Source organism: Nomascus leucogenys, chromosome 4 (genome assembly GCF_006542625.1).
Source record: "Nomascus leucogenys isolate Asia chromosome 4, Asia_NLE_v1, whole genome shotgun sequence".
Taxonomy (NCBI): Eukaryota; Metazoa; Chordata; class Mammalia; order Primates; family Hylobatidae; genus Nomascus; species Nomascus leucogenys.
This window is the reverse complement of record NC_044384.1, coordinates 78353505-78377508: the sequence shown is the minus strand read 5'-3', so window position 1 is coordinate 78377508 and position 24004 is coordinate 78353505. Positions and strand designations below refer to the sequence as shown.

The window sequence follows — 24004 nt, the reverse complement described above, 5'->3', positions numbered from 1 at the left end:
TACCACAAAAACAATGAAATAGCATGAGAAAAGACTAGAAAAAAATACAGAAACAGATACAAAAATACATAACATGTTATATGACAAAATAGACATTTATGTTTCAGTAGGGAATGACTTATTTAATAAATGGTACTAACATAATTAGCCAGCCATAAGGAAGATTAATATAAAAGAATGTTAATTCATGCTATTAAAAAATATATTCCAAACAGAATGAAGTTTGCAATGTCAAAAGTAAAAATTAACTCACTGTAAGACAAAATGAGAAAACAGTTGTATGATCTTGGAGTAGCAAAAATCTTCCTAATTATTAACTAAAAAAACCCAAAACCTCAGAAGTCATAGTGAAAAAGATAATATATTTGATTACATGAAAATAAAAAATTTCTTAATGTCAAAATCTCCATCAATAAAATATAAAATAATTCTAAATTGGGCAACTAATTTGTAGCATACACCTTTTTTTAGTATCCCTAGTATCCAAAACACTTACAAAATTTTAACAATGACACAAAACCCCAGTGTAAAAATGGTCAAAGAACTTAAACAGGTCAAAAGTAAACACCAAATGACTGACAAACATGAAAATATAGTATGTTCAGTATCACTAGTCAGGGAAATGCAAATTAAATCTACAAGAAGATGCCATTTTTCACCCACCAGTTTGGGACAAATTAAAAGAGGGATAAAATTCAGTGCCGGTGAGAATGTGGGGAAACAATTCTTCCATACATTGCTAATAAAAATAAAATCGTGGAATCCTTTGGGAAGGTAATTTGGCATTGCCTGCTTAGAATAAGATAAACTCTAACTTGGAGATATTCCTTTTGGAAATCAATTGTACTGAGAAAAATTTCCAGGATGTAAAGATATGTATATGAAGATGTTTATTGAAGCTTGTTTGTAGTGGCAAAGAAGTATGAACAATTTGAACCCAACAGCAGCAGAATGATTGACTAAATAGCATTGCATTGACTCTATGAAATGCCAGTTATTAAAACGAATACTTTAGTGCTGTATTGATTCACCCAAAGTGATGTCCATATGTTAAAGGCAAATTAAGAGTGATGACAAAAGAGATCATCAGTGAATATCCCTCTGTGTATTTTTTTGTGTGTTTGTTTTTTTAGACGGAGTCTCGCTCTGTCGCCGGAGGCTGGAGTGCAGTGGCGGGATCTCAGCTCACTGCAAGTTCCACCTCCCGGTTTCACGCCATTCTCCGGCCTCAGCCTCCCAAGTAGTTGGGACTACAGGTGCCTGCCCCTTCGCCAGGCTAATTTTTTTTTTTTGTATTTTTAGTAGAGACGGGGTTTCACCATGGTCTCGATCTCCTGACTTCGTGATCCGCCCGCCTCGGCCTCCCAAAGTGCTGGGATTCCTTCTGTGTATTAATATGGGCAAGGACACTTATTACACCAAGGGATAGGAAAGGAGGAGAGGAGGGGAGGGGAGGTAAGAGGTTATTAACTTTTTAAAATCATGTTAGATTTTTTTTACTTGTACAATCAACATAGATTATCTTTGTGATTAAAAACCAACCATGAAAAAATTAATTTTTTTCTAGATAATTCTCCTGCATCCCACCCTGAAAAGCTCTTATTCAAAATCAGACTGACTTTCAATACTGAAAGAAATGTGGTATGCTATGGAATCAGACTAAGTGAATACACTTCCAAGTAAATTGCAGCATATTTCATTCTTTCCTTTTTTTTTTTTTTTGGTCTTATATGTGTGGTGTGAAACTTTTATATTTTCATGTTTTTGTTTATTGACTCACTTTATAAAAACTAGCTTTGTTCAAAGCAATGCACATATGAAGTTATGGCTTGATGCTATAGTTGTGTTGCTAAAATACATACAATAACTACAAAGTTACTGAAGTAAAAAGAACTATTTTACTTCCTACAGTTATCTAGCATATCACACTTTGAAGACATTGGACCATTGATTAAATAAACTAAAAATTAATCTTTGATCCCAAATTGTCAGGAAGCCAGGAGATCAAAACAACATCCCTAAGGAAGGTGTTAGGCTCAGCCTGGTTCCCATCCCCTTTACCCCTTTCTTCCTCAAGCTAGGGTCACTTTGTCACTTTCTGCATCCCAATCCTGACCCAGTTTGCAAACTAGTCTTGACCTGGTGTGGCTTATTATTATTTGGGGGCTCAGCGTTAACACCCACATGAAGTTGGGCTGGCAATGAGGCTTCAGTTTACTAACCAGATGTGTATGAAACACACAAACACAAAGGGGAAGTATTTAGGAAAAAAATACACCTAGGTTTGTACTACTATTTCAGCTCCATCATTTATTCCTTGTGTATCCTCAGCCAATAATGGCTAATTATGGTAAACACTATTTACAGTTATGTGCTATGTACTAACTGTTTAACCTACAGTATCTCATTTAAACCTTGTGTAATCCTCTGAAGAAGGTCCTCTTATTTTCCCCATTTTAACAGATGATGAAACTCACAGAAGTGTCTATGGTTATATAGCTAGTAAAAGTGGTAGAGTCCACTGAACTTGAATTCAGATTGGGCAATGCTTTAACATCAGGAATCCAGCAGCTACATGACTTAATATTTCTCAATGTCATTTCCTTATCTCTAAATTGGAGATATGAATGCTCACTTCATAAGATTGTTCTGATGATAACATTCACTAACGAGAGAAGTGCTTCCACATAGTTGACAAACAGTAATTATGAGTCCCTTCCCTGGCTCCTAAGAAGTAACTTTTTTTTTTTGAAAAACAAAACAAAAACAACAGGGTCTCACTCTGTTGCCCAGGCTTCAGTACAGTGGTGTGATCTTGGCTCACTGCAAGCTTGACCTTCTGGGGCTCAAGCCATCCTCTCACCTCAGCCTCCTGAGTAGCTAGGAGTAGAAACATGCACCACCATGTCCTGCTAATTTTGTTTATTTGCTGTAGAGATGAGGTCTCACTATGTTGCACAGGCTGGTCTCAAACTCCTGGACTCAAGTGATCCTCCTGCCTTGGCCTCCCAAAGTGCTGGGATTACAGGTAGAAGACACCATGCGTGGCCCTGAGAGGTAATTTTACTGGTGGACTTCTGCCTTGGTTGTTGTTTCTAAGCCACTGTTCTGATATCTCAGACACCCAACTTTCCCTGTAAGTTGGCCTCCATTCAGCCCCTGCAGGTGACTCCTGCCATCTCAAAGGGCCATTAATCTGTGAGTGTCAGCCTTGTCCTTTTCCTCCCCTTCCTCCTCCACCCCCTTTCCCAGAAGAGTCCCATGCTTTACAGGAAGAGTGGGAACACGTGGCACTCATGCAAGGTGCTCAATACTGAAGGAGTGTTTTTAAATACTCACGTTTCCTTTCACCTTATGAAAGTGTCTGAACCGGTCAGTTCCTCAGGCCCTGTGGACCTGCCTGGCTCCACCAGTCCCTGTCTGTGTACCTACCTGCTTTTGGGGCCGGATAATAACCATCTGATATTCGGGCCAGGAGTCCACCAGCACCTCCATGTTGAAGGGGTTCCCGTGATTGATGTGATACACAGAGCCGTACACCTGAAGGAGGGATGAAAGGGACTAGGAGAGGTTGAGATCCCCAGAGATGAGGATCTGGATGTGGAGAGGAAGAGAAAAATGGAGATTAAGAGAAGGTACTGGGACCAAGTCAGTGATGGTGAGATGAGCAGCATCTCCAGGACCATACTGATGGACATGAAGTCACCAGCAAGCAGGCAGAACTCACAGGTAGGACTGTCTTTGTGTTATCAAAGAGCTACTGTGTACTAGCTGGGCACTTGGCAATGGTCTTAGCATTTATATCGTATAGATTTATTCAGTGTCCACAGCAACTTTAAGAGGTAGGTGCTAATATTATTCCCATTTCATTGATGAAAAAACCAAACGTAAAGTCAGAGAAAGGGAAAGAAACATCCACAAAGCCATCTGACTAGAAAATGGCAGCCTTGGAATGCATATCCATTCAGACTGGCTCCAAACCATGTTCGTAGCCACCATGCTCCACCGCCTCTCCAAATGAGTGGCAAAACCTGCAGAGTGGGCCTAGCTGCCTCTTCCCAAAGAGAAGCAGCAGCTCCTGATATGCATCCTGTGACCCCAATCCCATCCTGTTTCCCAGCTCCAACCCTCTGCAAAAAGTCAGGAAGGACCAGAATCACAAGCCTGCTATTTTCTCATCCTCAACACCCCTACTCCCATACCCTGACCTCCCACTGTTCCCTCACCTTCAGGGACTCAGGGATGCACCTGGCCAAGGATTTGTATAGGGCCAGCAGCTTATGGGAGTTATTCAGTAGGATCATTCTGTGGGATGCTTCAGACCCTGAGACCTTGAAGAAGAAACTCTGAAAAGATAAGAAGTGAAGGGAAAATGTTAAGGAACCAAATGAATTTAAAATGCACTTTATACATCTCCATTCAAGTAACACTCATGATGTAGGTACTGTTAGTATCATATTAATTCTGAATACACCAAATTTCAGAGGGACTAAGTAAATTTCTCAAGTTCTTAACAGAGATAAATGCCAGAGTCAGATTTTGAAACCATATATGAATGGCTCTGAAACCCATGCCCTTCCTCCCTTGTGGAAAGAATTAAAAGTGAATATTAAGAGTTCTGTGAGCTTCCCAAATGCCTGTAACAGAACACTCCACCACCACCATCATAAATTTTTTTGTGTATTTTGGTCATTATATGCCTGAGAATTCTTCTTTCATCTGAAATAGAAAATATCAGCCCTCTAAGAACAGGTATGACTTAAAATCTTAGAGCAGGAGTAGGCATAGATTTTCTTTAGTTTCTCAGGGCCAAATATTTCAAACTTATGGCCATTTTGGAACTTGTCCCAGTTTCATTACAAAAATTTTAAAAAGATAGAAAAATTTTAATACATATCTGTAAACTTTTGTTGAAATATCATTCAGAATTCTTAGAAATGTGCCAATAATTTAACAATAACTTGGAGAAGGTGATCATCACAACTGTTAGGTTCAAAGCTTACGTTGGTTTCAAATTTTAGTTCCGTCTCCTACTTCTTTGTTAAGTTGCTTAATCAATCAGAACCTCAAAGTGTTTTCTCACGACTTTGGAACTGGAAATTAGAATGCATGTTTTCCAAAGGATTGAGATTACACAATGTAATATATATAAAATGCATAGCATTATGCCTGGAATAAAGAACAAGTTTTAATATATGTTAGTTTTTTAAATTGATTTTATATTAATCAACATGTCATATAGAGATTTAGCAATTATATTAAATGATGTAAAAATAATTAAAAATGTGAAGAACTTACAACAAACTTAATTAATGTAAGAGAAGGAACCCACGAATCAGATATTTGAAACAACCATTTGCAAATTAGTTAACACAGATTTTTGCAATTTTTTATCCATGAAGTTAAAATAGTTAACAAATATGCATTAAGTAATAGGCAAGGTGAAACATATTTTATCTTGTCTGGGGTCAAAGGCCTCAAAGTTAAACTATGTTCTGTAGCTGGATGAAGCAATGTTTAAACAAAGGCATCCTTTTGCAAGATCTCAGAATTTCAGAATGTTTGAATATCCAAGGAAGTTTTAGTAAATGGAACTGGATCTCTGACATGAGCCTATCCCCTGTCTGACCCTGCTGTTCTTGTAGCTGTCAAAAAAAATGGTCTTTTTCTTCCCCCCATCTCCAAGTGCTTTCTTTGCTCTGTTTCTCACCTGATTTAACTAAAATTGCCCATACCCATGTGTTACACCATTGTCTTCTCCTTTCAGCTTTTGGTCAAGATTTTAAAAGTTTTAATTCAAGATCTACCATGCTATATCACTTCCCGCAAAAAAACTTGTGTTCCATTTGCCCCGGGAACATTATATCCTGGGCTGATACATGAGAACAATCCCCACACCTATCAGCTACCAATCTTTGTCCAAAATACCCCTCCTATCCATTCCCTACTCCATCCCCTTGCAATGACCTTAATTGAGGGCCTCCTCCTCCTCATACTTAATATTGCTCTTGTGACCCCACCCTGGCCTCAGCTTCTAACATTTACCCAAATAAAAGTGTTCTCTACCTGTATTCCTACCATCAACATTTCTTTTCTAAATCAGGAAGCTGCTAAAAACCTGGGGAGACCCCTCCCCACCTTCTTTAAAAAATTGTTGTAAAGGACACATAACACAAAACTTACTGTTTAACCATTTTTAAGCATACAATGCAGCGGTATTACATACATTCATGGTGCTTATCCATTTCCAGAACCTTTTTCTCATCCTAAATGGCAACTATACCCATGAAATCACAATTACTCCCTCTCTCCCTAGCCCCTGGCTAGGGGGCCATATAGATATAGATACAGATATAGATATAGATATAGATATAGATATAGATATAGATTAGATATAGATATATAAAATAGCTTTTATTTTACTTTATTTCTCTAGGAATTTGCCTATTCTAGGTACTTCATCTATCATGGAATCCTATGATATTGCTCCACTTGGGTCTGGCTTATTTCACTTAGCATAATGTTTTCAAGGTTCACCTCTGTCGTATTATATATCAGAATTTCATTCCTTAACTAAAATAATTTTTCATAATATATGGAAAATAAGTTTAATGTCCACTAAAGAGAAATTATAAATTTGTGAATGACAGTTTGTAAATATGAGTAGCACACAGTCAGTGGTCACTGTGAAGACTACAAAAAAGCAATTATAATGAATAATGGGTAAAAAAATCAAAATATATAACTTTTACATATGTACCCAAATTATGTTTGCATGTGGACAAGGACTTGAAGGGAATAAATAAACATGAAAATTGTTTTTGGGTGCTGAAAGTATGTGTGATTTATTTCTTATTTAAGAATTTTAGTTTGTACCATTGAGATGTTTTTATTTTTATGCAAGATTGAAAAAAAACATGGAAGGCAATGGAACCATAGTTAAATATGAGAATTATGAAAACAGAATAAATGCTATATATATTTTTATTTTTTTCCCACAGTCCCATCAGCTATCAAGTTTCTTTTTTTGTAGGGAGAAGGAAAAAGCTCCCTATGTCCCAGGATTCTGGACATGCCTCATCCTGTCACCCACAGCAGTCAACAAAGAGTGCAAGGCAGATTATTCCAAAAAGAATAGCAGTTGACATCCCATAGTGCCAAAACTGTTTTTGGTCAAAAGAGACTTTACTGAGAGCCCTCATTTATAAATGTACTTGGCATTGTTGTTTAAATGCATTGGCATCGTTGTTCATTTGGAATGTTCCACTCTAAGTTATCTTTAGTAACATTTTGCCATTTCTGTAAGACTTAGTATACAGTCCTAATGTATAAGCCAGAAGGAAGTCAGTTTTCCAGAAATTAAGGATCCCATTTTTATCTAAAATATTGGCTTTATTCTTAGGTTCTCTTGATGAACTTAGCCAGTGATTTTTTTCCTACCTAGGCGCACAAAAAAAAAAAAAAAAAAGAAAAGAAAAAAAAAGAAACAAAGGGGTAGAACACAAAAATCCCTGTAAATTTTCAAAAGCCAAATTTTATAGCTCCTGCAACATTACTGCTTACTACCAGTTCCTTTCTGACCCAGTGAGATGTAAGAGGCCTCTAACTGGATCCAGGCCAGTTAATTCCAAGATCAAATCTGTTCCTAGACCCAGTCTGTTTCCTGTTGTGACTCCAAACCCAGTTTGGATCAGAAATTTGCTCCAAGCAACTCAAAGAGCTCAAAACACAAATGTGTGAAGCTCCAAAATGCGAGAGGGAGCTTTCCTCAGCCACTCTGAGAGATCAATGGACACAATTGGATCCTGCAGGTACCTTCCGTGTTCACTTCGCGCTCCTGGGGATACCAGAAGCTCCACTTCAGATCTTTCTTGTGACACCATCTGATAAAAGAAAAACTTCAGCTGAATTAAACTTAAAAGAGTTTCATTAAGCAACAAACAATTCGTGAATCCGGCAGCCTTCAGAAACACAGCAGATTCACCGAGGCTCCGGGGGTGCCTCGTGGTCAAAACGAATTTATAGACAAAAAAAGGTAAAGTGATGTACAGGAACCAGAAATCAGGTACAGAAACAATGAGATTGGTTACAACTGGGCGCTTGCCTTATTTGAACACAGTTTGAACATTCAGCAGTCTATGAGTGGTTGAAGTATGGCTGCTGGGATTGGCCAACACTCAAGTATTGTTACAGGTGCACAATACTAAATTAGGATTTCAATTTTGTCTGATGATTAAGCTAGGTTACAGTTCACCCACAAGGACTCAAATGAAGAAGTACAGAATCCTTCTCAGGCTGTAATTAGTTTGTTTTAACACTTTGTAGCAAAATTTATTGAAAGGATTGTCTATACATGCTCTCTCCAATCCCCCTCCTAACCTCATCTAATTGGGTTTTCGCTGCTACCATTCTACTGGAACACTTTTTAAAACCATCAGTGATCTCTATGTTATTAAATCCAGTGGTCAATTATTGCTTCTCATCTTAATAGATCATCCTTTAATGGACTTTCTTCACTTGGTTTCCAAGACAACACAGTCTCTTGTTTTTTCTTTAACTTTACTGGTTACTTTTTCTCAGTCTCCTCTGTGGACGCTTCTTTTCTCCCCAATTTCTTAATTTTGCATCACTTCAGAGTTCCCGGTGATCCCATCTGGTCCCATGGCTTTAAAATCAATCTACCTGCCAATGACTAATACATTTAAATTATTACTCAAACTTTTTCCAAACTCAAGGCATATGTATCTAACAGCCTGTTTGACATCTCTTGTCCATCCAATAGCCATCTCAAACTCATTATGTCTCACATCAATCTTCTTATCCACCCTCTCCACCCAGCCTACTTTGCCTGTAGTCTTTCTCAACTTAGTTGATGGCAGCTCCATTTTTTCACCTGTTCAAACAAAAATTCTTGGAGTTATTCTTAAGTATCTTTTCCCCTCCCACTTTACATCCAATCCATTATGACATCCTGCTAATTCTGGCTGGGAGAAAATTCTTCATGGCCTCTCACATTTCTGTATGTCTTATGAGCAGAGACATTGACAGCCTTTTTCTCCTGACTGTCTTTTCAAGGATGTTTCCAAAGAGGACAGCTTGGAAGCTAGAGATATTGCTTTCTTCTGAAGCAGAGGGCAGGTCTGCTTACTGATCAGTATAAGAAAGGTAATGTCTCCCTCTGGAGCAAAGTTCAGACAGGTTTGCTTGCAGTTCATTATAAAACATCCAGGTGCCCTAATTTCAGGGTTCCTTGGCTGCAACACACATCTGTTGCACTTGCAACATTAATCTGCCTTTCTGTATTTCCTCTGTAGGACTTGTGGAGCAAGGATGACTGACACAAACACAAAAATCATTCTCCATGTTGAATGAGTCATAAAACTCTGTCTTTGACCTAGGAAGCTAGTGTTATCTGTCAGCATTCATGAAACTTTGCCCCAAGTAGGGTAAACTTTTTTATGCTTCACAGTTCTTAGCAGTCTTTTCTGGATGGAGAATGTCTTTAGTCTTCCGTCAATAACAAATGAGGATGCTCCTTTTAAAACAAAATCCAGATTTTGTCATGTCTGTGTGCAACTCCTGCAGCAACTCCCAATCTCATTTAGAGAAAAAGATACAAATTGCTTATAACAGTTCTGTAAGTTAGACTCCAGTCACCTCCCTGACATCTGTCCAGTCAGGTCCTAGACCTCACTCTCTTTGGCCTCTCTGCTTCAGGATGTTGGCTGTTCTTTTTCTTCTGCCTGCATTCTGTTTTCTCATTAGACCTATAAAAACTCTATTACCTTCTTTAAGTCTTCACCTAAAAGCCACCTGCTCAATAAGGCCTCCTTTGGCCATCCTATTAAAAATTACAACTCCTCCCCTAGTCTCCCTGCAATGCTTCTGTGCCCCATTGTCATTCTCTGCCTCTATTTGTCTTTTGACAGGGTCTTGCTCTTTCACCTAGGTTGGAGTGCAGTGGCTGAATCAAGACTCACTGCAGCCTTGATCATTCAGGCTCAAGCAATCCTCCAATCTCAGTCTCCTGAGTAGCTGGGGCTACAGGCATGAATCACTGTGCTTGGTTAATTGTTTAACTTTTATTTTATAGAGATGGGGGAGGGGGTCTTTGTTTCCCAGGCTTATCTCAAACTCCTGGTGACAACTTTATAAACTTCTGTGCCAAACTCTCATACCTCAAAATATCTAGCAGAGACAAATATAAAACCCAGACAAAAATGTATGCTGACAATTATGATGACATTTCTATTTTTATTTTACAATAATTTTAATGCTAGCTTGCTAAAGATTTACTTAAGTAACATGAACATGAAAAATACTTTGGACTTATTTACTTAACCTATGAGCACTCTTTTATTTATAAGCCAATTGGGTAGTCACAACATTTAAAGTAATACATATGCCTACACATTAACACATCTAGACATACATACACCCAAAGATCCAACAGCTTTTACCTTGGAACTCTAGCTATTGAAATACAAACTCACCAGTCTGCAAACATGTTCACATGACTGAACTTTGTTAGCCTTGATAGGTAATCCAGTGAAGGCTGTGAACCAAAATTTTCAGTAAAACAGTTTCTGTGGCAGTTTAATTTTTAAAGTCCAAATTTCTCCAGACTCCAAAGAACACTGGGGTCAAACAGCACCACAGAAGAATATCACATGCTAACTTGGCCCAACAGCAGCACAAAAGCCTGGATACATGGAATTTCAACCCACTTTCCCATTCAAGGGCAAATACCAGACTCCAAACTATACTGGGGTCAAACAGTATTAACAAAAGAGTGTCAGTTTATTAAATTCTAATTTCCGATGACTATATCAGACACATGAAAACAGTCACTAAAACAATTCAACTGCTGCAGCATCAAACAAGCCCCCAAAGTCTACAAACTGAAAGAGCTGGGGTGATTCCTCTCTCCATTGGTTGGGCTCAATCAACCTGCAAATCAAAATTCCTTCAGAATTTCTCAAATGGAGAGGAACTGATCCCACTATCTGGTACCCACAAAAGACACTCACTTGCCTGGACACACACACAGTGACAAACAAGTCCCCAAGAATGTCCATACTGAAACAGTCAGGGTATTTCCCTCTCTTCATCAGTCGGGCTTGTTCAACCCGCAAGTGGAAATTCCTTTAAAAATTTCCCAAACTGAGAGGAGCAGATCTTTCTGTCTGGGCCCACAAAGGACAGTCACCTATCTGGATGCCGATGTCAAGTTCCAAAGGCAGTTCTTCCAAGGCAATCAGGAACATGGTTGGGGCCAGCTGTGGTGGCCCCAGAGAGAGGGTACTCATCTCCAGCCAAAATTGGGTAAGCAGCTGCTTAGTAGTTTTGTGAGACTCCTGGCCCGTGGCAGCCAAGCCAAAGTGTTCCTGGTCGGGGAACCAAAAGCTGTTACTGAAACAGCAGGGGTGTGGTCTAGGTCCTGCAGCTCACCACACAGAAAGCCAATCAATATAACCAATTGCCAAGGAAGAAGGCTGAGTTGGATGCTGCAGCAGAGGAGATGCAAGCTCAGTCTCAAATCCATCTTGCTGATCAACTAAAATTATGAGTTTTCATAGCAGTGAAGAAATGTACAATGTGTAGAAAAACAGGAACTCAGGAGACCTAAGGAAGCAATCATAATTTATGAGGGGTCTGGTGTCCCATTGTCTGGATGGGATCATCTGGTGAGTTTCAATTCTTTGATAGTTTTTGAGGGACCTAGGGGTCCTTTACTAAGGATTAAATTCATATAAAACAAATAAAAGTTTCAAGCATTAAGATCAGAAGGGTCAATTTCTATGTTTATACAAAAAAAATTCTCTATGGGACTACAGGGGAGGTTTCAATTCCGCTGCCAGTGCTAGCTCCAGTCGGCCTCAAGTCTGCCTACAATTCTGGCAAACTGACTCAGGACCTTGGCCAGGAGAATAGCTTCCTCTCCCATCTCTGGGCTCCTCACCCATCTGTATGGCTGCTGAGCTTGCCAGTTTCTTATAACACTTCAGTTCCAGAGCAGACTCCTTTGCATCAGCCTTTCAGACCAGCTCTTGAGTCTCTCTAGAACTCAGCATGTGCATGTGGGGTGCAGAGGGATACGGCTGGAACTAGACCCCTATGCCTTCCTCTCAGAAACACATGGTATCTGACAGAGTGGTTCCTCTCTAGGACTCCAGCAGGGGATTCTCCAAGTCCACTTCTCTGATATATCTACTGTGTGGATCAAAACTCAAAGGTTTAGCCTTATGTGTCACAACCTGGGGGCTCTCTGGGCCTAGCTTAGTTCTGATATCAGTCCCATTGTACTCAGTATTAGTCATAAGTGACTGCGTGAAATACTCATGGCAGCTTGGATTCTGGCATGAACATGGGATCTCTGAATGGAAGCAATGAATTCTGGTTTCACAGGTGCTGAGGTTATGCTAATCAGCTTTGGGCTTTTCAGGCTGTGTGAGAGATCTCTGATTCTAGGTCTCTCCTGCTGGCTACCCCTGAATGTTCTTCCATCTTTGGGACTCTGCAGGTCCATCATGGGGTTATGGTGGAAGAGACAACTAGGATACCATTTAGGCATGGCCCCACTTTCAAAAAGGGTCCCAAATTTGAGATTCTAGTGTTATCAACCAATGGTACAGAAACACAGACAGAATGGAGAACACATGCACCATAAATTACACACTGGCAAGAGTCCACTCTGAATTAATGCTTTATAATTCCTGCACTGATCTTGTAAGTAGAACAATAATATTGCATGGCATTTTTGTGGTTGTAAGCATACATTTATACACATTTTAAATCTATTATATTATCAATGTTTAGCCTACCTTTACGTGTTGGTATACTTCATACTACAAAGAGTGGCAATGAGTTGGCCACCTTTGAACCCCTGTGAGGCCTTGCTCCTAGCAGGGAATGGGAATGGTATGGCTGAGTGTCTGTGGGAGGCTGATGGAGCCCCACCCTCTGTGTACTCTCACAATGTGTCAAGGGTCTCTGGGATGCTTCTTTCATATCAATGTCCTTCATTAACCTTTAGCAATGTGAAACTGGGATGCAGCAGCCATCGTTGGAAGACATCTGATAGCTGTTGGCACCTATTCATAAAATCTGAAAACTTCCTAGGGATTCTGAGGAGAGTTGCCTTTGCAAGATCTTTTGGAAAACTTTGGAGACTTTGCCTCCTAGGGATAATAAAATTAATAAGATTATGGATATTAATCATGTTTGTTTCAGGCACGGATCGAACAGTCAAAGAATCACTCTATCTCAATCTAAGTCATAATAAATTCAAAGTTACTTTGAGGCAGTGACCAGATGCTTGTACATCTCTTCTGTGTACTAGTACTTTTCTGATTTCTGTTCACCAGGGACCTCACCATGAGACTCTCATACTCTCAAATCTTGGGGAATTTTTTTTCTCCAGAAGTCTTTCTAGGGAAAAAGGTTTCTTTACTGGCTTCTGAGATGACAGGAGGACACTGGGACCTGTAGTTCCCCAGGAATGCTTGCTCTATCTCAGAATTCCTAATGAAGTTCCTCCTGAAGGCCCAAAGGAGCATCCTAACTCTTAATTCAGGAGCTTTGGTGATTGAGCAGATTCTTCATATCTGGACACTGAGGGAGGGGTTGTTAATCCAGTCAGAGGACCTTGAACTGATGGTGGCTTTAGATGTGGTTGCACCTCTCTGTAGCAAAAGAAAGCTGTTTTAACTGACTGGTGGCTGGTGGCAAGACGTAGAAGAGCCAAGTAAACACAGGTTCTTTATGGTAAAAAAGACTGATAGCACCAACTTAAATAGATACCAGAAAAGGATGAGGGTTTCTGGAATGTGATATAAACAACAATCTTCCTCTGTAGAAAAACTTGACATGAAAGTGGATTCTTGAAGCTTTTAGAGAGGAAGAAAGGGGATATTTAGGGACTTCATGGAGAGAACAAGTTATGCCAAACTGTTCTGGGTTGCTGATGAGGTTTCAATGCCTGCAGAGAAATCAGGAAGTGGTATTTGGTTTTAGCTATATCAGGGAACTGAGAAGGTGTTGGATCCACAGGACATGCTTTCTTGGCTTGGGCATCCTAGAACATTTTAAAGCTCTCTGATGTCTTCTAGTCCTCTAAGAGTCTAAAGAAGAGAAAAACGAAAACTTTGGCTATACTACAAATCAGCAGGTGACTCTTTGTTGCTCCTTAATATTTCCTTTCTGATTCTTTCATCTCCTGTTCCCCATTTTTCGGCCCCAAATTCAGCTTTCATTATTTGCTTAGTTCCTGCTAATGCATTCTCTAAAGCCAAATCCCAAAACTGTGGTTAAGAAAGACACCCAAAGCCTTCTTCCTTCATCCTTTGTGACCAAAAAGCTGATCTGAGCACCTGCCTAACTTCCTGAAAGGGAGGAAAATCAGATAGGAGGTTTAGCAGAGATTATCTAGTTTCAAGAAACTAAGTCCTGGGAAGTGGACACATGATTGCATGTGCAAAACCAAGACCAGAACCCAGATGTTCAGAATCCCAAGCCATTGTTCTTTGTATTGTAAGATGCTGGTTTCCACTTTGTGATGAATTTTGCACATTGTGACTCCAGATATCTCATCATGAATCTCTTCCTCTGGAGACTTTAGTTGAATTAGTTTACATAAATATTTGATCTGGAAACTTTGTCTCGCTCTAGCCTGGTACTGGCTTGAATATATTGAACAATAAGTCCTATTATGTTATGAAAAAATTTGATTGATTTATCCTCAAATACTGCATTTTTGTCTTTTCTAGCCTAACATATTATTTCTCTTATTAGACTTATCATCAGAAAATCTGGAAGTTCAGTAACCATCAGAAATCTGAAATACAAGTCATACTTCATGGAGAAAGAGGCCAAAAGTAGTTTTCCTCTATGGTGTTTATTTATTTTTTTGTAGAACTACTTTACGGAGGTATAATTGACATACAAAAAGCCGTATGTGTTTAATATATAAACCTTGATGAATATAGAGGTGAACACCTACTCATGAAACTATCACAACAACCAAAGCCGTAACCATATTCATCACCTCCTAAAGTTTTGACAGCTCTATTTATTATTATTATTGTGTGTATATATATGTGTGTTTGATAAGATCATTTAACATAAGATCTGCAATCTTTCTTTCCAAATTAGCAGGAGACCTGTCTCTGATGCTGCTGAGGCACTTTGACCATCGTTATATAGAAATCTGATTGGATGCCGTGAAACTGGACGTCAGCAAAATGTCAGAATGGGACTTTCTAGCATTTATCCTCACACAGAAACATCAATTTAAACAACTATCTATGCACGAAAATACCTTCACAAGAGCTAAGGAAACCAGGTGAAAGGTTGCAGAAACTTTGTGTAGCAGAGAAACAAGAAAAGATTAATTGAAGAGCATAGGAAGAACAATTTTTCATTTCCTGTGTCACCCCTCCCACAACACCAGGCAGCCGGGCACAGAGAGAGGCAATCTCTGTGTCGAAGAAGAAAAGAGAAGTGGGCACTGAACTTTGCCTTGGACTCCAACGCAGAGCCTGCTTCAGTAAAATCCAGTAATGGGTATGCGACTATGGCCTGAAACTCCAGGCTGGTACCTGCACACTAAGCCAGACCAGATCACACAGCCCAGGCTCCAGGCTTGCCTGGTGGACTTGGTTTCTGGATATATCTTAATGCCAGCTCTACCCCAGTGCCTTAGATGTCAGATAGTCTTTGGGACCAGGCCAGCCACAGACTCCAGGCTCCAAACTGCTCCCAGAACAAGGCCGGCCTCGACAACTCCAGGTTTCAGGCCAGCCCCAGGACCAGGCTAGCTGCTGCAACTCTAGTCACCATGCCAGTGTTCATATATCCAACCTCTAATCTGGCCTCTGTGGATACAGGCTCTAGGACTGCCTAGCACAAGGCTAGCCCCTGTGGTCACAGACTCCAAGTCCACCCTAGGTTCCAGACCGGCCCAGAACTAGATTGGCTCACACCAATCAAGGTCAGGCCCACCCCATTTCCAGGTTGGCAGCCCTAGCCCTAGGCCTTAGTCAGGTATCTGGCAAGCATCTGCAGACCCAGTCTCCAGGTCTCCCTAGGCCTAGGCCAGTTTCTACCACCCCACTCTCCAGGCCAGTTCCTATGGTCCCATTCTCCAGCAGACCCAGGGTCGAGGCCCATCAGAGTTGACTCCAGTATTGGGCAGGTGCCCACAGACCCAGTATCTAGGACTGCCTCTGTGGACCTAGGTTCCAGTCCAGTTCCTACAGCCCTAGGACTCAAGCCACCCTTTGTGGCCCTAGTGTCCATGCCCACTTCTGAATATGTTGGTTCTAGGACAAATCTCACACAACCAGCCTCCAGGTCATTCCACCGATTCTTGGCCCACCCCTGTGGCTACAGGAACCAGTCTCATACCTATGGTCTCAAACTTTAGACTGGCCCCATCTCACCCCTGCCCTAGGCCAGCTTCAGACTCCAGGTTGGTTTTTGTGACCCAGCATCCAACAAACTCAGGGCCCAGCTATGCTCTAGCAGACCCAGGGTACAGGCTGACTTCATTAGACCCTGTTGCTAGGCTGGCCATCATGGACCAAGTCTCTAGGACCATCTCTGAAGACTCGGCCTCCAGGTCTGCCCCCGTCTACCAAGATCCCAGGCCCATTTCTCCAGATTCAGGCTCCAATCCTGCACCAGTACCAGGCCAGTCCCCATGGACTCAGATGCCAGGCTTATCCCAGCAGACTCAGACACTATGCTTATTCCAAAACCTGGTCAGCCCCTGCAGACACAGGCTTAATGCCCACCTCAGAGCCATGTTAGCCCCTGTGGACCCATGCTCAGTCCAGCACCTACTGTTAACAGGCTCTATACCTGCCCTTATAGACATTGGCTTTATGTTCATCCCCACATACCCAGTGAAAAGATCCATCCCAGTCGATCCAGGCTTCAGGCCCAACTCTACAGACCCAGGAAACAGGCCTACCACCTGCTAACACAGGCACCAGGCCAGCCTGCCTGAGGGCTTTGGCAACAAGTTCACCTGCAGACCACACTAGATACCCTACCAAGAATTGCTGGATGACTGGGAAAGGGTTTTTCCAGACAAAGACGGGATGCAAGAACTAGAATAAGTTTCTTGTTTTTCAAATGTGCAGACACTAATGCACTGCCTAAAAATCAAGATCAAGAACAGTCAGAGAAAATGATACCACCAAAGGAAAAAAAAAATAACCAACAGCTGAACCTAAATAAATAATAGTTTATGAACTGTCTGGTAATGAATTTAAAATAATTGTCATTGAAAAGCTCGGTGAGCTATAAGAAAACCCAGATAGATGACTAAAAATAATCAGAAAAATAATACATATTCATAACTCAGAAGGAAATCAAAGCCTGAAGTACTGGATCTAATCTATATAAGTAGAGGAATAAGCCTGAAGGGAGTAAAATCAGGAGGGACAGCTGGGCTTGGATCATTTAGTAGGTAGGTACAATGGAATGAGCTGAGGTTATAGGAATAGTGATTTCCTTTTTATCTTGATGCTCTCCCATCACCTCATGTTTTCAAATATTTATTGCTCAAATCTATCTCTGCAGCACTGATCTCTCATCTAACTTCCAGATATTAATATTTTGTTGCCTCTTTGACATCTACTCTTGGATATGTCAGAGGCATTTCACTCTTAACCCCTTCAAAACCAGAGTCATAAAATTTAATTGTGAGGCCAGGCGTGGTGGCTCACGCTTGTCATCCCAGCACTTTGGGAGGCCGAGGCGGGTGGATCACGAGGTCAGGAGATCGAGACCACGGTGAAACCTCGTCTCTACTAAAAATACAAAAAAAAATTAGCCGGGCGTGGTGGCGGGCGCCTGTAGTCCCAGCTACTCGGAGAGGCTGAGGCAGGAGAATGGCGTGAACCCGGGAGGCGGAGCTTGCTGTGAGCCGAGATTGCACCACTGCACTCCAGCCTGGGCGACAGAGCCAGACTCCCTCTCAAAAAAAAAGAAAAAAAAAAAATTTAATTGTGCCCCTCTTCCTGTGTTTCTGAATCTGACAATGGTGTCATTACCCATTTGACTACCCAAGCTAGTATCCTGTGAATACTTCTCAGCTTCTTCCTTTACCTCTTATACACTGTGTTTTTAAAAAACTATGAAACATATTCTACATTCAAAAGCAACTTATGACAGCTAATATTTCATATAATAAACATCCATGTATCTCTTTCCCAACTTAAAAATTAGCACATTACAAATCATTAGAGGCATACAGTGTGTCCCTCCTTCATCTTGTCTCCCTTTCTCATTCTCATGGACAACCACTAAGTCTAAATTTGTTTTAAAATTATTAGTGTCTCACACTTATTTAGAGACATATACATATGTAGTAAAGGTATAAATAGTAAACTGTTTTGCTTGTTTTGATTTTATATAAACACATCCAGCTGAATGTGTTCTTCTGTGATTTGCACTACTTTTTTGAGGTTCATTGTAGTTGATGAAATTCTCTATCCACTTTTACAGTTAGAGAGAATTCACTGAAGAAATCAACTGCTTATGCCCATTCAGGGGTTTTCTACTAAAAGCAGTGGCAAGTTTTTCTATGAATATCTTTGAATATGTTTCCTGGTGCACATGTGCAGGGGTGTCTCTCAAGTGTAGATATAAAAGTGGAAATGTTCAACTTCAGAAATAGATTTGAGCAATAAATATTTGAAAACATGAGGCAATAGAAGAACAACAAGAAGAAAATGCATAATTTCCCTTATAATAGATATTGCCCTATTATTTTACAAAATGGTTGTACCACCTTGCACCTCCACCAGTGAGAAATGAGAGTTCTCATTATTCTATGTCTTCATCAAAGCTTGGTATTATCCATATTTTAATGTTTGCCAATTGTGTGGGTGTATTAGGGCATCTTATTGAGGGTTTCAACAGTAGTTTCCTAATTACTAATGGAATTGAACCCTTTTTCCTTTTTCATGCTTCAGGCTCTAAAATGTTTATGTCTTTTGTTCTTTTTTTTTTTTTTTTTTTGAGAAGGGGTCTCCTCTGTCCCCTAGGCTGGAGTGCTGTGGTGTGATCTCGGTTCACTGCAACCTCCACATCCCGGGTTCAGCGATTTTCCTGCCTCAGGCTCCCAAGTAGCTTGGACTACGGGTGCATGCCACCGTGCCCGGCTAATTTTTATACTGTTTTAGTAGAGATGGGATTTCACCATATTGGACAGTCTGGTCTGGAACTCCTGACCTCCTGATTTGCTGGCCTCTGCCTTCCAAAGTATTTTGTAAATTTTTCTACTGGATTATTTTTCTTTTTGTTATTAATTCTAGAAGTATTTTAATATTGTAGACATAAATTGCTTATTCATCATACGTGTTAAACATGTATTCTGAGTTTCTTCTTGATTTTTTATTCTCAGGTGTCATAAAGAACAGGAGTTGTTCATTTTAATGTTGTCAAGTTTATTAATCTTTTTATGTCATTACAACGTCTTTCATAGGATGTATTCTGTTCTTTTCTAAAAATTGCAAATGTTTGCTTTTACCATTCAAGTATATAATCTGGAATAATTTTTTGTATATAGCTTGAAGTAGGTATCACTTTTTATTTTTTGCATATGGATAAGAAATTACTCCAGTGATGCTGACTGAATTGTTCATTCTTTCTCCACTGATCTGTACTGCCAGGTTTGCAACATAAGATTGTTATGGATTGAACTGTGTCCCCTCATAATTCACATGTTATAGTCCTAACCCCTAGTACCTCAAAATGTGACCTTATTTGGATATACATTTTTTCTTGATATACTTAGTTAAAATGTGATCACACTGCAGTAGGATGGGCCCCTAATCCAATACCCCTGATATCCTTAGAAAAGGGGAAAATTTAGACATAGAGACAGACACAGAGGGAAGATGATGTAAAGACCCATGGGAAAAACATGGCCAACTACAAATCAAGGAGAGAGTCCTGGAACAGATCTTTCCCTCACAGCACCAACAGGTTCCAACTCTGCTGACATCTTGACCTTGGACTTTGAACCTCCAGAACAATGAGATAATGCATTTCAGTTGTGTAGGCCATATAGTCTGTGGAACTTTATTACCCCTAAGAGACTGTCTAGTCTGAACTTTTCTAACAAAACACATAATGTAGAGCCCTCATGATCTAATCACTCAACAAAGACCCATCCCTTAATGCCATCACCATGGAGATTAGGATTTAAACATATGAATTGTGGGGGATGCAAAGATTCACACCATAGCACAAACTAACACAAAGATATTTTCTTATAATTTGTGAGTCTGTTTCTACTCTCTCTGTTCTGTTCCAATGGTATATTTTTCTGTATATTCACAAATTACTGTCTTAATTTTGAGTTTTCCTACTCATGAATATAGCTTGTCATTGACTTATGTCTCATTTTTGTGTCTTCAACAAAATAATTTTCTCCATAAAATGTTAACCAATCATTTTTACATTTATTTCTAGGTAAATAATATTTTTCTAGGTATTATAAAATAATTTTGGGGGTATTACATTTTCTGGTATTGTTGACTAAGCTAAATCCATTGTTTTGTAAATATCATTCTTAAACCTAGCCCATTTACTACTTTAAACTCATTCTAATATTTTATCTGTAAATCTTTTTAGTTTCAAAAATAGGTAATGATATTATCTGTGGATATTTCATGAATATGCTTTGTTCCCTTCTTTTCAATCCTCAAATATTATCTTTTACTAATTTTTCTTATCACACTGCATTGGCTAAAATAAATTTTATGTACCAGCTAAATAAAGGCAGTAATTGTGAGCACCCCTCTATTCTTCCTCATTGTAAAGGAAATACTTATAACGATTCATTATTTCACATTATGTTCCCTGTGAGATTTTGAAGTTGCCCTTAATCTGGCTAAGAAACCTTCTGGTATGTTTATATTTATATATTTGATAGTAATAGGGGCAGCCAAGATAAAGTAAGCCCTTTATAGTCCATTATTTCCACTAATTAAAACCAAAGACTTTGGATTTTTTTTTTTTTTTTTTTAAAAAGCAGCATCCTGAGCTTCTACTCTGGCCAACATGGAATAACATAGAACCAATTTACACTCCTGCCTGAAAAACCTGGAGAAATAAACAAAATATTCAAAATGGTTTCCAAGACATGGAGCATTAGTAAAAGAAGGACAGTGATCCTTGAGAAACACAAAAAAAATGATCCAAACTCCAAGACTGCCCCAGCTTACTGCCTGAAGAGAGGCTGTAGGCCATGATGCAGGTAAAAGAATCCAGGCAAACCTCATTTGCAACTGAGTTGAGGAAAATGAAGAAATGAGTTCAGGGAAGCCAATGAGTTTAGCTTTCGAAGGGCAGGGGAGGACTGTACAGAGAGGGTTCCCATGAGTCTTCAGATGAGTAGTCATCTGCACATGCATATGAGGAAATTACCTAGGTCTGAGAAACCAGCTAACTAAAAAGAGTAGAAAGAACAATCCCTGGAGGTCTTACAGAACTGGGAATATTGCTGTTCCTGTCAGACTTAGAAAAAAACATCATAATTTGGGGGTCATTGAGTACAATACCAAAAAGAAGTTTGGCTCAGCAATAGGGAAAAATTAGCTCTATAATATAAGGACAAAACATTACAAAAAAAAGAAAACTACAGGCCAATATAAAGATAAATGCAAGAACTAACAGGTAAACACCAGGAATGCAAGGTTGGTTTAAATTTTGAAAAATATATCACTGCAATAAGCCAATTAGAATAATTAAAATTTCTATATATACATAGAATCATCTCAATAGACATAGAAGAAGAGTTTGGTAAAGCTGATATCTATTTCTAATAAGAATATCAGCAACCTAGGGATAAAAGGGAACATTTTAAATCTCATGAAGAACACTTACGAAAAACTTACAGGTAACATCATACTTAATGGGATAGGATTGAATGCACTCCCAAGACTAGAAAAAAGTCAAGAATGTCTGTTCTGGCAGATTCTATTCACCATTGTGCTGGATTGATGGGATTCACACAGGATGGTGGCAGAAGTATTAAAGGAAAATATTAGGGAAAGTTATAGGGAATAGTCACAAATCTTTTTGAAAGGCTGAAAGGTTATAAAGCTTGTAATAATTGAACAGGCTGAAGGCAGCCATTTCTTACCTTAGAGCATTAGGTCATAGGGTAAATACTAGGGACAACACAGGCTTCCCCAGTTAGATCTGTTTACCCTTCCTCCATTAAGTAACCTTTGAGACAGATGGCTCTCTTGGGGGTAGGTTGACCAAGGATATTGCCCCCTAATGGTATTTACATTAAACCAGGGTACCTGAGTTTTAATCATTCCTAGAACTACTCTCTTAACCATGTTAATTATCCACAAGTGTGTTTACTCAAATCTTCTGTTGGTAATTCTATAGTAAATAAATTCCTAGAGTGTGAGCTGCTCAGGGCCAGCTGCAGTGACAAACCTCTTTTGGTTTACAGGCAGTCAGAGACTCAGCAGGACTGGCAAAACAGAATATCTGTGTGTCAGTGTACATTTTATTCATCTGTCATTTGGGTCATTGTCTGTGGACAGACAGAGGTAGCTAATTCCCTGTTGTGAGAAGCAGTACCTCAATTGGTGCCCCATGTGAGAAGAGCTGTGTGAGGACAGTCAGGGGTCTGCAGAAACAGACCTTCCGCAGTTGGAGCCCCTTGTAAGGCAAGCTATGAAGGAAGTGTAAATGTGTCCGAAATTGGTGGGTTCTTGGTCTCACTGACTTCAAGAACGAAGTTGCGGACCCTTGCGGTGAGCATTACAGCTCTTAAGGTGGCGCATCTGGAGTTGTTCCTTCCTCCCCGTGGGCTCATGTTCTCGCTGGCTCCAGGAGTGAACCTGCAGACCTTCATGGTGAGTGTTACAGCTCATAAAGGCAGTGTGGACCCAAAGAGTGAGCAGTAGCAAGATTTATTGCAAAGAGCAAAAGAACAAAGCTTTCACAGTGCGGAAGGGGACCCGAGCAGGTTGCCACTGCTAGCTCGGGAAGCCTGCTTTTATTCTCTTATCGGGCCCCACCCACATCCTGCTGATTGGTAGCGCCGAGTGGTCTGTTTTGAAACGGCACTGATTGGTGCATTTACAATCCCTGAGCTAGACACAAAGGTTCTCCACGTCCCCACTAGATTAACTAGATACAAAGTGCCGACACAAAGGTTCTCCAAGGCCCCACCAGAGTAGCCAGATACAGAGTGTTGATTGGTGCATTCACAAACCGTGAGCTAGACACAGGGGGCTGACTGGTGTGTTTACAAACCTTGAGCTAGATACAGAGTGCCAATTGGTGTATTTACAATCCCTGAGCTAGACATAAAGGTTCTCCAAGGCCCCACCAGAGTAGCTAGATACAGAGTGTCGATTGGTGCATTCACAGACCCTGAGCTAGACACAGGGTGCTGATTGGTGTGTTTATAAACCTTGAGCTAGATACAGAGTGCCAATTGGTGTATTTACAATCCCTGAGCTAGACATAAAGGTTCTCCAAGGCCCCACCAGAGTAGCTAGATACAGAGTGTCGATTGGTGCATTCACAGACCCTGAGCTAGACACAGGGTGCTGATTGGTGTGTTTATAAACCTTGAGCTAGATACAGAGTGCCAATTGGTGTATTTACAATCCCTGAACTAGACATAAAGGTTCTCCACATCCCCATCAGACTTAGGAGCCCAGCTGGCTTCACCCAGTGGATCCGGTACCGGGGCTGCAGGTGGAGCTGCCTGCCAGTCCCACGCTGTGCACCCGCACTCCTCAGCCCTTGGGTGGTCGATGGGACTAGGCACCGTGGAGCAGGGGGCAGCACTCATCGGGGAGGCTCGGTCCTCACAGGAGCCCACGGAGTGGGTGGGAGGCTCAGGCATGGCGGGCTGTAGGTCCCGAGCCCTGCCCTGCGGGGAGGCAGCTCAGGCCTGGCGAGAAATCGAGCACAGCACCAGTGGGCTGGCACTGCTGGGGGACCCAGT

General features: G+C 40.5%; 1 protein-coding gene across 1 annotated transcript in view; it reads right to left on the bottom strand.

Annotated features, from left to right (window-relative positions):
• GLYATL1 (glycine-N-acyltransferase like 1) overlaps positions 1-24004 on the bottom strand; it is a 49945-nt gene that overhangs the window by 5631 nt on the left and 20310 nt on the right. Inside the window, exons 2-4 of the mRNA XM_030810853.1 lie at positions 7766-7883; positions 4324-4352; positions 3433-3540 (exon numbers count right to left, since the gene is read on the bottom strand). Of these exons, the coding sequence (XP_030666713.1) occupies positions 3433-3540; positions 4324-4352; positions 7766-7883 (255 nt within the window). The remainder of the gene's footprint in view (positions 1-3432; positions 3541-4323; positions 4353-7765; positions 7884-24004) is intronic.